This window comes from Enoplosus armatus, chromosome 20 (assembly GCF_043641665.1).
Source record: "Enoplosus armatus isolate fEnoArm2 chromosome 20, fEnoArm2.hap1, whole genome shotgun sequence".
NCBI lineage: Eukaryota > Metazoa > Chordata > Actinopteri > Centrarchiformes > Enoplosidae > Enoplosus > Enoplosus armatus.
In genome coordinates this window covers 7949351-7962202 of record NC_092199.1, presented here as the reverse complement: position 1 = coordinate 7962202, position 12852 = coordinate 7949351, and the positions used below count along the sequence as shown (strand labels likewise).

The following is a 12852-nucleotide window of genomic DNA, read 5'->3' as shown; positions in this document are numbered from 1 at the left end:
GATAATATATGTTGTGTTTACAGCTTGTTGTGCTGCCCCCAAGTGGCCAAAAAAACTGTTGATGCAGGTGAAAATAAGGTCAATTTGGTTATTAAAGAATGTTAATAATGTGCTGAGTGGTACGTTTTACAATTTAAGAATAAAGTTCAAAGTTTGAAGAAAAAAAATATTAACTCAACACTTACACAGAAATGTCATGATTGTTGTCCTACCTCATTATCTTGGGCGAGGAGTTTGGAGAATTTCTCATGCCTCCGTTTCGTTGCTTTTTTTTAGGCGACAGCGCCAACTGTTGGTCCTCCTCAACTGCAACAAAAGGCAACGGCATCAGGGAGCGAATTATTGGAAGACTCGCAGAAATCCAAAAATCAGTGACAGCAGAAGGACAACACAGCACAATTTGAGGTCAGTGAATTCAAATAGATAATACGGTTACAGAGACACAGAGTGGAGAGAGAGGTTGGGCGAACAAGATGGAGTGGACAGGACACTTTAACTAGTGTGCAACGGAAAACAGTCCAATGTTTGCATGATGACGACAGGATACATTAGCACGCCATTTGCATGATTGTGTATGAAGATGCAAACATGCAATAGTGCCATCATCAACCATCATGCCAACTGCTAAAGTCTAATCTGTGAGGTTTCATTCACCATACTCTAATCCAGAGAATTGCTGTAGTCCACATGTCAACAAGTTTAAAATTCAGATAATGGAGTACCACAAATACATCAAAGGGTATTAGGATACTTTTAATAATTTTTGAATCCCTTATTAGTACAAATTTCCTCAGACCTAGACTTGGATGGCTTCTCTTTTGACCGTGCTAATCACTTACATTCTCATTTAATTAAGGTAATAACCTAAAAACATCAAGCATCCAACATTATAAATAAGGCTGCTTTTGTGCCAATAGTGAATCCAGTCTGGATTGCTGGTCTTTCTTCATCTTGAGAGTGACGCCCTTGGCTCTTATAATTAGCTTGGTCCTTGTGCCAGAGTGATTTATGTACAGCTGAGATGCCCCATGGACATTGTCTTTATCACTACACGAAACTGCACAGAGCTCTTTATAGGGAACGAATTACAAGTATTACCCTCGAGTAAAGTAATCAGCGAATATTTTCAAGAGCTAATATCACAGTTGAAGAAAACAGCCCTACTCAGTGGCAGTCGCAAAATAAACACAAGCAGCAAGAAATGTGTTTTCGCTAATCGTATTTTAACAGCCATTGTTAATAGTGGGAATATCTTGTTACTGGTCATGAAAAATACGCTTGAGTATCTTTTAATGATGGTTCAAGCTGTCAACAGGGATTTTTCTTTTCAGCAAAGAAACTAGCTAAGAAAGAGCTTTCATCAGAATTAGTAAAGTCTCAGAGCTCATGCTCCTCTGCAGATGAACACAGGATTTCAAGCACTGCTAGCATGTCTAAGAGTGACACTGTAATGGAAAATGTTGAAGTACGGGGGTCTTCCAGTGGAGAGGGATGCTCCAACACACTGGCCCTTCACATCTTGCTCGGCCTGTTCAATATTTAATGTTTCACAGCTGACAGCTGCACACACTGGGTCATTAGTAAGGAATGCTACACATGCAACCACTCCAGCCTGGCAAGCACATGCTTTGGTTGTACTGTTGTTGAGCACAGGCCTGCCAAACACGCCGGAGGGGAGGGGGAAGTGGCCCTTACTGTGCCTGTGACTGAGTGTGGCATTACTGGAGTGACTGGGGTGGTATCTGTATTTCACTGGAAGGCTACGTGCCCGCTGGAGCTGGCTGGCCTCTTCTGCTACCCCTGGTAGCCGCCCCACCTGGCCCAGGTCCCCGGAGCCCATGAGGCTCAGTCTCAGAGCAGAGGGCTCCGCGGGGGGCAGCAGGCTTCCCTTTCGGTTGTTTACCAGCGGGACCGACACAGCAGCAACTCTGCTACGGGGCCCCCTACAGACCTCGCTGGCTGAGTTGTGGTTCAGTTTAGCTGACTTGTATTGATAAGTTGACGACTGGATTAGGGGACCATCGTTTACTGCTAAATGAAGAGGAGTCAAAATCAGGATCTGTACAATGCAAGTTAAAGCTTTTTAAAGGGCCAGTTCACCCAAATCACACAAAAAAAAATTCCCCCTTACCTCTGGTGGTATCGAGCCACGTTGATAGCTTTTATTTTATCTGCAGAGGCTTTGAGGTAGTGGTCTAAGATTTCTGCCTCCATCTCAATAAAATGGAGGTGAATAAAATAGAATTTCTGGTTCTTACAACAGTGAAAAAATACCTCAACTCAACAGTAATATGTCTTAGTAGAAACAATTAGTCAGGATAATCCTCAATCCTCACCGTCAACACTTTTCATTGGAACTTTGAAAATTGTTCACAGTAGATTATCCAGAGTAGCTAGGACATTGTTTTTGGAAAGACATTTTTTTGGGCACCAGAAACACAATCCAACTCACCTCCAATGTTTTGGGTGAAGGCAGAAATCTCAGAGACATTTCAAAACATGGGTGCATAAAACGGAAACAATCTGCATGTCTAGATACCACAAGGGGTAAGTTATAAAATGCTTGCTTTGTGATTTGGGTGAACTAACCCTTTAATTCTTCACACGAACCACAAGATTGTAATTTAAACTGACTTCAATAAGACCTGCAGTGTGTATGTTAATAAAACATCTTGTGACTCTTATCATAATTAAAGCACAATCACTGGTTTTGGGGGGTAATTCTTTCTGGCACAAGAATGCTAATAGCTGAATAATTAAAAAACCTCATTTTTATTAAACACCACTTAACCACTTGGTATAGCCACCAATGAAATTCTGGATTTGACATTCACTTTGATATTTATAATAAACATGAATTAATAAATATGCTTTCAGGTGTTCCAGCGGTTGTTATGCCATAAGAACAAGGAGGTGACAATGTGAATTAACAACCACTAGCTGTTGTGTGCAGTTTATATCTGATGAGGGAGGGATGAGTCAGTATCCACTTGACTGTTTGAAATGTGAAAGCTTACAGCTCCACTGGTGTTATAATAGAGGTAAAACTGGCAAAGATAACATGATAAAATAGACAGAAGGAAGCAGAAGAAAAGTGTCCCCCTTACTCAAAAAAAAAAAAAAAAAACACGTCTAGGAGCTGAAACTGGAGTATCGAGATGATTATTTCAACAGTCAGCTGTCTAGCAGATTATCCTCCCTGCTCCAGACCTCCACTATTCATCTGCCCCATGTCAAACATGCACAGCACTTCTCCAGGACAACACATTGTGGCAGATTTGCTGCCTATCACGGATCCTGTTTCAGAGGAGGACCCACAAGGTTCACACTCCTCTAATGGCTGGACAAGAACTGAGAAAATATTTTTTGATGCCTCCTGTCTTTATCTCCATTATAAATTCTTGCATAACTTTACTTTAAATGTTTTAATGTTGTATTTTCAGCTATACACCCCCACGAACAGTGAAGCAGTAGCACCATCTACTGCTGAGCTGTAAGTGATACCCAACACAAACCACTCAGAAACAATTTCCTAATGCTTTGCATATAAAACATAATGATGGATGATGATAGACTGGACAGAGCGATGAGCAGCAAAACAGTGAAATACAGCAGGTTAGAGACGGTACAAGTGGTGATAGCTGAGAATGCACAAGTGGAAGGGTTAGAAAAATAAAAGACAAAAGAGAGAGAATGGAAATCAAAACTTACTTGATTTGATATATCCATTATAGCTATTTTTAGCTGAGAAAAATGCAGAGACAGATGAGAGGTTACAGGGAGGAACAGGTTGTAATGAAAGCAAATTATAAATGACAACTGGGAACTGAGAGATTTCTCTTTAAGGCACTTGAATAAAAGAGCGGTGCCTTGAAGACAACATGGACAAAGCAATGAGAAATAAAACACGGGTCAGTTAGGAATATGATTTCCAGCCATGTGATCAGTAAGCTTAAACAGTGGATCGTTGTCAGTGTTTGTAGGCGGTCACCTGCTGAATATGAACATGTTTGAGGTGTTACAGTGAGTACTGATTTGGTGATTTGCAGGTCAAAAGACGTCTGAATGTTGAGGTTAAACCTGTGCTGAATTTGGTTAAAAATCTAACTTTTTTTACATCGAAGTTTAGGGCTGCATTATCAATGAATCTGCTGATTATTTTGTCATTTAACTGATAAACCGTTTGGTGTATAAAATGTCAGAAAATATCCTAATGTCTTCAAATAGCTTGTTTTGTCAGATCAACAATTCAAAACCCAGAAATTATAGATTTACTTTCATATAAGACAAAGAGAAGCAAATCAGCACAAGTGAGAAGCTGAAACTGAGGAATGTTCGCTATTTTTGCTTGAAAAAATTAATTAGCTGCATTAAATTACTATATTTCACTGTGAAGCAGGTCCTTACTACAGCACACATTGAAATATGGTCATTAAAACGCTGTTTAACCTTGACGTCTAAAAATGTAAACAACATTTGACGTGAGAATCACCTATGCTTACTCTGTAGATCTGCATTAACATTTAGTCAGAAGGTATGCATGTAACAAGACTTACATTAAGTGACAATACTGTATGTGTTCTTGTTCCTAAGCCTATAGTATTGTGTTTATTTTTTCTCCTCTTTCCCAAAAGCTGTTTCCTGTTCCTCTGCACTGCCTGTCACAACCTGCACGGATGCATGGAACTTTCTGTGAGTCACTTTTTGGAGCCGTGAGTCCCACACATGCTCATTAGTACCTTATTTCAACCCCTTGCTTGTAATAAAGGTCATGCATTGAGCTTAAGGCAGGACAGTGACAGCAATGTTCAAACAGGGACCTTGCTGGTCCTGGCATGTGTCGCCTGCAATCGGAGGGCGCGAGCAGAGTCACAGGACTAACAGGCTAGCATCTGTCCCACAACGAGAGCGGAGGAGAGGGGCGGGGGCACTCGGCTGCCTGGTGGTTAGGAACTGTCAAGCTGAGTTTCATGACAACCGGTAGCACTCCAAAAATGAAAATGCAAACATAATTTCCATGTCAGGCCGTATAAGGCCTCGCTCCGTGCGTCTCCCGCACCATGTCGACAGCAACTCCGGAGCTCTGCTTGAGCTTAGCTAGCCAGGCGATGCTCACAGCACACAACCCTGGAAGACATGTTAAGGGGTGGAAATGCCCAGAGACGTCCAAATATACACAGAATGGTCTTTGATCAAGAAACATTCACTAAAACTGTATGGCAGTCTACAATGTTTTCTAGCAAATTGTATCAACGCTCTGCAAACTCAGACACATTCTTCATGCCTCCTGCGATACATCAGTACAATTTAACATGCCCTCTGGCTTTAAAGGGGAATCACACTTGAATTGAAGATTCATATACAGCTCAATTCAGTTCAGGTCGATTCACTGAAATCCAATACGATCATTATCAGCATTATTCTACTGTCTTTTATTCCTCTTGCAGTCCAATACAATCCACTTCTTTTCTATTGTATTCTGTTCATCTTATTGTACAATTCAATCAATATTAGGAGACTAAAGAGCTTCTCCGTTGGCATGTCTACTGAATATGTTTTGGAGATTTTACCCCCAGTGCTTGCTCAAGCTTTTGATTTTAATTTAATAAAACCAGTACATTAACCTCAATATGTACTGCTACCCTCAGAAAATCCCCTCAGGTGCTCTCAAAACCGCCTTTTTAAAAAAAAATTAATTGTCAGTGGCGTTATCATATAAATATCTCAAATCCTATCCTGTTCACCCATTTCTGGAGGGTACAGTTGTGAAATATTTGGATTAAGTGAATTTTATTTGGGTTATTCTTGAAATGGTGAAGTTGCCCTCTCCAGTGACATCATTACAGCACTTGTACACTCCTATCAAAACAAATAGTTTAAAGAAATTCTCCACCAGGATTCCCGAGTTTGAGTGTGCATCAAGAGATTTGTGGCGGGGATGCACAGCTGTACATTTTTCATGGCTTCAGCTTTAATTTCTTGTAAATATGTTGGCGAGGTCACTGGAGGGGGGGGGGGGGGGGGGGGGGGGGGGCAGGGGAGAATTAGTTTTCACACTTCAGCAAAAATTTAGCATTAGTGACTGTTGATCTAATTAAACTACAGGTCAATTTGAATTCACATTCTCTGACAAAACACCAGCAAAACAGTATACTGGCATGCGTCACAACAGTTAAAAGTCACCTCCGTAAGTAGCAACACAGGCAAAGCAACATCTATATCCATGACAGTGACGACAGAGCTGCTAGAGCTACGACAGCACAAGCTAAAGACACACTGCACGGTTAACACAGTGCATGTTACAAACACTGATGAGCACATGTCATGGCGACAACTTACAGGCACGTAAAGTGGCTGAGCAATCATTAACAGAGACAGCAGATAGTGGGATGTCGCGTTGAGGGGAGTCCATGTTACAACGCACATTAACTGGCATGCAAGAGCAGTCCCGCTCTGAGCGGCCGCAATCAAAACAACATGCCAGTCTCATTTTCTTGTAGGTGGCCGTCTTGGCTACAGTCACGGGTTCAGACGAGAGGAGAGGAAGAGCAGGTTAATGTTGAGGGTCGTTCTGGAGGAAGAGTGGACAAAGGCAAGACAGGGCACAGAGGAAGGCTGCTGCTGGGATGCACAAGATAAACTTGACAGCGTGCAAATGTCAGATTAGGAATTTAGATTTTTTTCCCCTCTTCTTGTGGTTTATTCAGTTTGGGTCATTTCTGGGACTAGTAGGGGAAATATCATGAGGTCCTAAAGTCATGTGGTTTTGGGGTAAAAATGTGACATGAGTGGGGGTGGGGGGGGCAGATCATGAACCTTGTCAGCAGCAGAAGAAACAATAATTCCCATCAGTTCCCTCTTGACCCCCTCCTCCTAACCCCCCCCTCCTTAACGTTGCCCCTACAAGCTTACTGTATGTGTCCACGATGTGATGAGACATGATTTGAGCATGTTATCATTTTACATTTTTTATATTTGTACTGGTTTCTAATTCTGGCTGAGAATTGAAACTCTAGGAAAAGATGGCAGACATTTGTCCAAAAAAAAGTCAAAGTAAATAAAACAGTTTTCTGGGCTTGATAGATCTGTAAGTGCCAACACTTGTATGAAACTTAAGACCATAAATTCATCTGACATTCTCAAGTAACACACAACAACTTTGCTATTTGTGCCAAAAACATTGATATCAGATTTGCTGGGAGAAACTGTGCAGTGAATGACATAGTTTTGGTGTGTGTGTGTGTGTATCCAATGATTTATCCCCTTTATCAAAACAGTTAAAATGAGAAATGTTCCTCATTCCTCATCCTGGTGGCTTTCTGGCTGTGCTCTTCTTGCAGGGATGTTGTGTTTGTCAAAGGACTATGGGGACATCTAGTGGTGATCTGGAGTATTACTGACTCAAGCAGGCAGGAATGAAACGTTCTCCTAATAATACTTTGGGGATGCTGCAATAACTTTTTTTTCCAAATAAAAGAATGAATGTGGTGAGGTATTGCATGCTCAACTGTCTCTCTGGGCCTTGTTCCAAAATGATTATTTTATAATAGTAAAGGAATAATTTATAAGTTTGTTGCTCATTTGTGTTGAATGCTTTCTTCGATTTGAAAGCAACGTGCACATGACAACAAGGGGGGATCCAGGCAGCATCAACCATTGTACATGCAACATTTACAGTACATTCAAACAGGTTGCTTCAATCGGGGAGTAGCAGGCTGTGTTTTCGGAGGGGAAATGAATCCACATTACTCACAATATATCACTATAAAGTGGATTTTTAAAGAAAGTGTGTCATGTTCCCAAGCAGCAGGAAGAGAATACATCAAATGTTAAGATTAGCTGTTAGCTGTAATGGTTAAAACAAGACAAACTGTATTAAATCCAAGTGAAAGAGCAACAAAGTGGCACATGATGTTTTTAAAGTCTAGAAACACACGATCCATCAAGGTACCTGTGGTGTTAACAGTCTCTCTGAATGCCTGTTAACATCTCAAAGTTATCAGTGAACTGTAACAGCCCAGACAGCAATTATACAAAAGAAAACATAGCAAACATCCACACAGGCAAACAGACAAAATGCACATTTAGACTGTATTCACAGGTGGTTTGAGAGGAGTTAACTAGCTTGATTTCTTTCTTCTCTGTGTATCTATAATTGGTGGGAATCACACGGAAAAGAGAAAAGAGAAAAAGCTATACATGCTGAACAACTCTCTATCCTCTGATCTTGCCCATTAGAGGTGGTGTCTACCTGAGCAACCCACAAAGAAAGAATAAAGAATACTTGAAGAATCAGTTCACCCAAATCACACACTAAAATAAATAGATCTCAGAGAAGAATATCTCAAAACCTCCACTCATAAAAACAAAACTATCTGCATGAACAGATACGAGTGGAAATCTTTTGTAATTTGGGTGAACTGACCCATTAATGAGGGCAGGTATTTATGTCATACGGAGGCCCAAACATGTAGTATTACAAGGGAAACTTGCACAGTGCACCTGTTTGTTTTGGCTGTGGAAAGAAATCCTATGACCTTTCCTCATGCACAAGTTACAAGGTTTCATGACGTGAATAATTAATGCAGGAACTAAGTGGTTTGGACACATGGCTTTGTAGGTCACGTTAATACACCATCACACCGCCGACTGATGCTAACTCAGTGCTGCTTCACTTTAATATGTGGATGTTAAAGCACTTAGACAATGTTTTTATATGCAGTCACTTACATTTCTTGCATCCACATTTCTTTATCCTTTTGGGATCAGTAATGTCGTCGTGGCAGGCTTTACAGTAAAACAGCGCCCTATGGAAGAAAAACAAGAATCCCATGTAAGCTAGCTCCAACATGCTGAAATTAAGTTAAGCACATGGATGCACTACAGTAGAAAGAATCAGGTGGGAAGCCTAGAATTAACGCTAAATTATGTTTTGACGTATCATATCATTTAGGCCCTGCAGTGGTTATCAGGCTGTGCCGAGTCCTCTGAGTGGTGACACTATTCTCGAACTCTGACCTAACGTACCGTTAATCTGTCTTTGAATCTTACCCTTGCCCAAGCAAAGAGCAGATGCTAGCTAACAGCTAACATTGTCATCTAACAACTTACTAGCTAACAACAACCAGCTAACAACATGTGGCCTGACCCACCAGCCAAACCAACCAAGCAAGACTCCTACACTATCAATCTTTTCAAAATGTTTTCTTTTTCATGAATTACACCATGTTTTTTGATTGTTAATGCATTCATCTACGTTTAAAAGAAATACAATATAATACAAATGTCATGAAGGTAGAACACCCCAAGAATAAAATTATACAGCCCTCCTATGAATTATTTACATTCTTATTAAGTTTGGGCACGTTATCCTTTTCCCTAGATTTTACAACTGAATTGAAAGGATGAGAGTAGAGATACTGTATGACATGATGGCTAACAGAGCAGGGACAGAGCCTTGACTTTACTTTTAGACACCATTTAATCTCAGGTCCCATTCATTACCTCTTTACTTCTTTGGCATCGCTGGCAATGAAGAAGCCCAAGGTCCCCTCCTGCATTTTCACGTGGTTTCCAGGGTTTATCAGCGTGCTGTGATGATTTATAGACCAAAAGATGTCACAGCGGAAAGTTATATCACAGAATTTGCAAGGCTTTGCACTAATCACTGGCAGTGGCACACGCTGGCAGGATTAGCTTTCGCAGCTCATTTGGCAGGATACCCTGTGTTTATTAAATTAAGTTGATGAAAACAGATAGCAGTGACACTTCAAATAGTATAAAACGAGCATCAGTGCATCGGGGAAACCACTAAAACAAAGCTTCAGCTGTGCTTAAAGACACCAACTGCCACCTTCCCCCATTAATTTGTCAGGATGTTATCAGAAACGCCTGTGATGTCTGTGAACAAACCAATTTAGACACCAATTTAGCACATTTTATAAGGCGCCTTATGTTTGCAGTCAAACAGAAAAGCTGATTCAAAGTAGCTTCATCACTGAAAGCAAATACTGACAGCATACACACCTGCGTATTTAGGTTTTTGCATCCATGAATTTTAATGACTTCAACAATCCACTGTAAGCAGCTCCACTTACCTGCTTTCCCTTTGATCAGACTTGTACTCTATAGCTATCAGTAGTAGCTTTAGCTTCACATAGCAGAGTCTGCAAGAGAATAACAATATAATTAGACCCCTTGCACGCTAAATATTTGTTGTTTTCTGGAAATCATCATAGCAGGAATGACTACTTTTTCTACCTTTCTGTCTGATTTATATTTTTGAGGCTGAGCACCCATTTCTCCTGTGTAATGCACACTTGTTGTCTTTTTTTGGAATCAACTTAGCTCCTTCGAGTCTTCAACTTACAAATCCAGTCGTTGAAGAATGTATTACTGTAATTATAATATTTAAATAATGATAATTCATGAATATTGTAAAGAAATGGCTCATAAAACGTACTGAAGCCACAAAGTGGCAATGGTTGCTCATTTTTCTTAATCCCATTATCTCAATGTCACAATTACCAATTATTTACTTCCTAGATCTTCACCCTCTTACTGACTCTTCATTAAAAAAATATGTTACCTAAAAAGACCAATGTAAATGCCACAAAGCGTAATTTCTTGCACCCAGTAAACACAAACACAAAAATTGCAGAGAAGAAAACAAAAGAGAAAGCCACAAAGCACACTTTTTAATTATAAAAAAGTCTACATTTTAGTGTACTTACTCGCAAATAACAGGGAAGGACAAGCCCACAAAGGCACTCGACAGATACTCGGTGTACATCTCATTGGCTACTCCTTCTAGGTAATACTTCTGCCACGTGTCCTCCTCAATCTACAACAAAGATTTATCACAAAATACAGAAAGCATTACAAAAAGAACTTCATCCCCACCCCCTCACTGAATGCTGCACATGGGCCCCATCTGGGATAATCATTATTATCTACTCAGACTATGTTTAAGGCCAACTTTACTTTGTACTTAATCCAGTGAGCACAGATGGATGAATCTAAATTGGGGCTACCTTGATGAAGGACCTCATGGAGAAGAGGTTGGCCAGCATGGTGGAGAGGCCCTGAGCCAGGCAGCTCTGGGCGATGAAGCCGAGCTTCAGCTCTGCAAGACAAATAGCATCATCTCCCTCCTTCCAGGTCCAGCTTGGGATGTTCAAAAGGTGGGCCTAAAGGGAGAAACACATGGCTGGTTGCACAGTAGCTTTACAGAACTACAAACTGTTGTTAAACACTTATTAAACACTTAATTCCAACATGTTTCCAAGATGTTAAAAACCTAGACACAGAAAAGCTTAAACAATAAAATCTTTCAAACCTATATTATATCTATACAAACTAATTCAAACATAAATATCTATAACAAAATGCTAAAATACAACAAAAACAAATGTCTAATTAATGACTGAAAGTGACAGATTATACTAACCTTATTGTGGTACTGCAACATTTGAGTGATAATTCTGATCTTTGGATGGTAGTTCTTGATAGATATTACCCTGATGCATGATACAATGGAGAAATCAAAATCAGACCACATTTTCCTGTGTCACTGTCTACTTTTTCCGGGCATGTTTATATCATTCATTCACAAAAACTTACAGCTCTAAGAAAAAATTTTCATACACAATTGACAGATGGGCAGCTGGCAGTTTATGTTTATGCCCAGAGATTTAAAGGTAAATAGAAAACAGTTGTATCTTTTAATGAAAGAATTGTGAGTGTGAGATTCATGTTTCTCTCTTCTTGAGTTCTTGATGATTCTCTGAAAGGGAAAATGAGCACCAGGAGTTTGTTCATGCTGAGAGTCTGTCTGCTTACAGAGAGCCAGCTCCAACACGCTCGCTTACACTCACAATTTAAGTCCAAGATGAAGTGGGAACTGATATCAAACGCTGGCATTCACTTCCAGAAATATGATCATTTGGTAACATTACATATATCCCAGCCTATCCTATCTGGATGTCCAAATATCTGTCAGTAGTCTGCTGTTGCAGAGTTTACCAACTGTTGTTTTATTTACAGTTTTCATCCTGAATAATTTTACATTTATATGATATTTCTGTAGAACACTTTAAACTTATTTTTAAGCACTTTTAAAATCAAAAAGTAATATTTTTGTAAAGCAGTCACTTTCCGACTTCTTGGAGCTGAATATTTAAACCCCGAATGCCATTCTCCATTAAGCCTTTGTGTTGTGTTTATATAACAGTACATCTTTTGAAGAAACACTTCTTCCAGGAACTCAGGTTGTTGTTCTTGTGATTATTTCCTTCCCCAAAACAGACAGGTCCCACATTAATTCTGAAAGGGTTTGCACTCTCACTTGACAATCCCTGAAACCCATCAAAATAAGTGCAGTTTCCCGCATCCAAATTTGTCGTGGAACTTATACTAACTTCAGTTCTTACGCTCCAAACATATGTATTCCCAGAATACAGTATTTCTCAGAAGCTACGACACAATTGAACATTAATTGGTCGCAGGGTAAAAAACAAACCAAACAAGAAGCTGCTTAAGTTTACCTCATGATGTTGGATGCATCTTCAGCATCAGGGTCAGCGCAGTATTTGTTGGCCAAGATCAAACAGGCATCTGCTGATTCGATCTGGGGGGGAAAAAATCACACACAGCAACATAATCCAACTGTCAGTGACACCAAAGCAGCACAGTTGTATTATTATTATCTGTCAGTTACCTTGACTCTGGCCAGGTCGTGTGGGTTGAGGACAGACCCTTGGTAAAACTCCACCTGGGTGAAGTGTCGCTTGAACAAGGCTTCCAGCTCAAGATTAGGGGAAATACTGAGAGAAAAAAAGAACACTGTTTCTA

General features: G+C 40.1%; 1 protein-coding gene across 1 annotated transcript in view; it reads right to left on the bottom strand.

Annotated features, from left to right (window-relative positions):
• The window catches only part of LOC139302918 (calcium-activated potassium channel subunit alpha-1a-like), a 78445-nt gene that overhangs the window by 15413 nt on the left and 50180 nt on the right, over positions 1–12852 (bottom strand). The window contains exons 11-19 of the mRNA XM_070926569.1: positions 12719–12824; positions 12546–12628; positions 11450–11519; positions 11034–11189; positions 10734–10843; positions 10098–10166; positions 9505–9591; positions 8731–8807; positions 213–306 (exon numbers count right to left, since the gene is read on the bottom strand). Coding sequence (XP_070782670.1) covers positions 213–306; positions 8731–8807; positions 9505–9591; positions 10098–10166; positions 10734–10843; positions 11034–11189; positions 11450–11519; positions 12546–12628; positions 12719–12824 — 852 coding nt within the window. The remainder of the gene's footprint in view (positions 1–212; positions 307–8730; positions 8808–9504; positions 9592–10097; positions 10167–10733; positions 10844–11033; positions 11190–11449; positions 11520–12545; positions 12629–12718; positions 12825–12852) is intronic.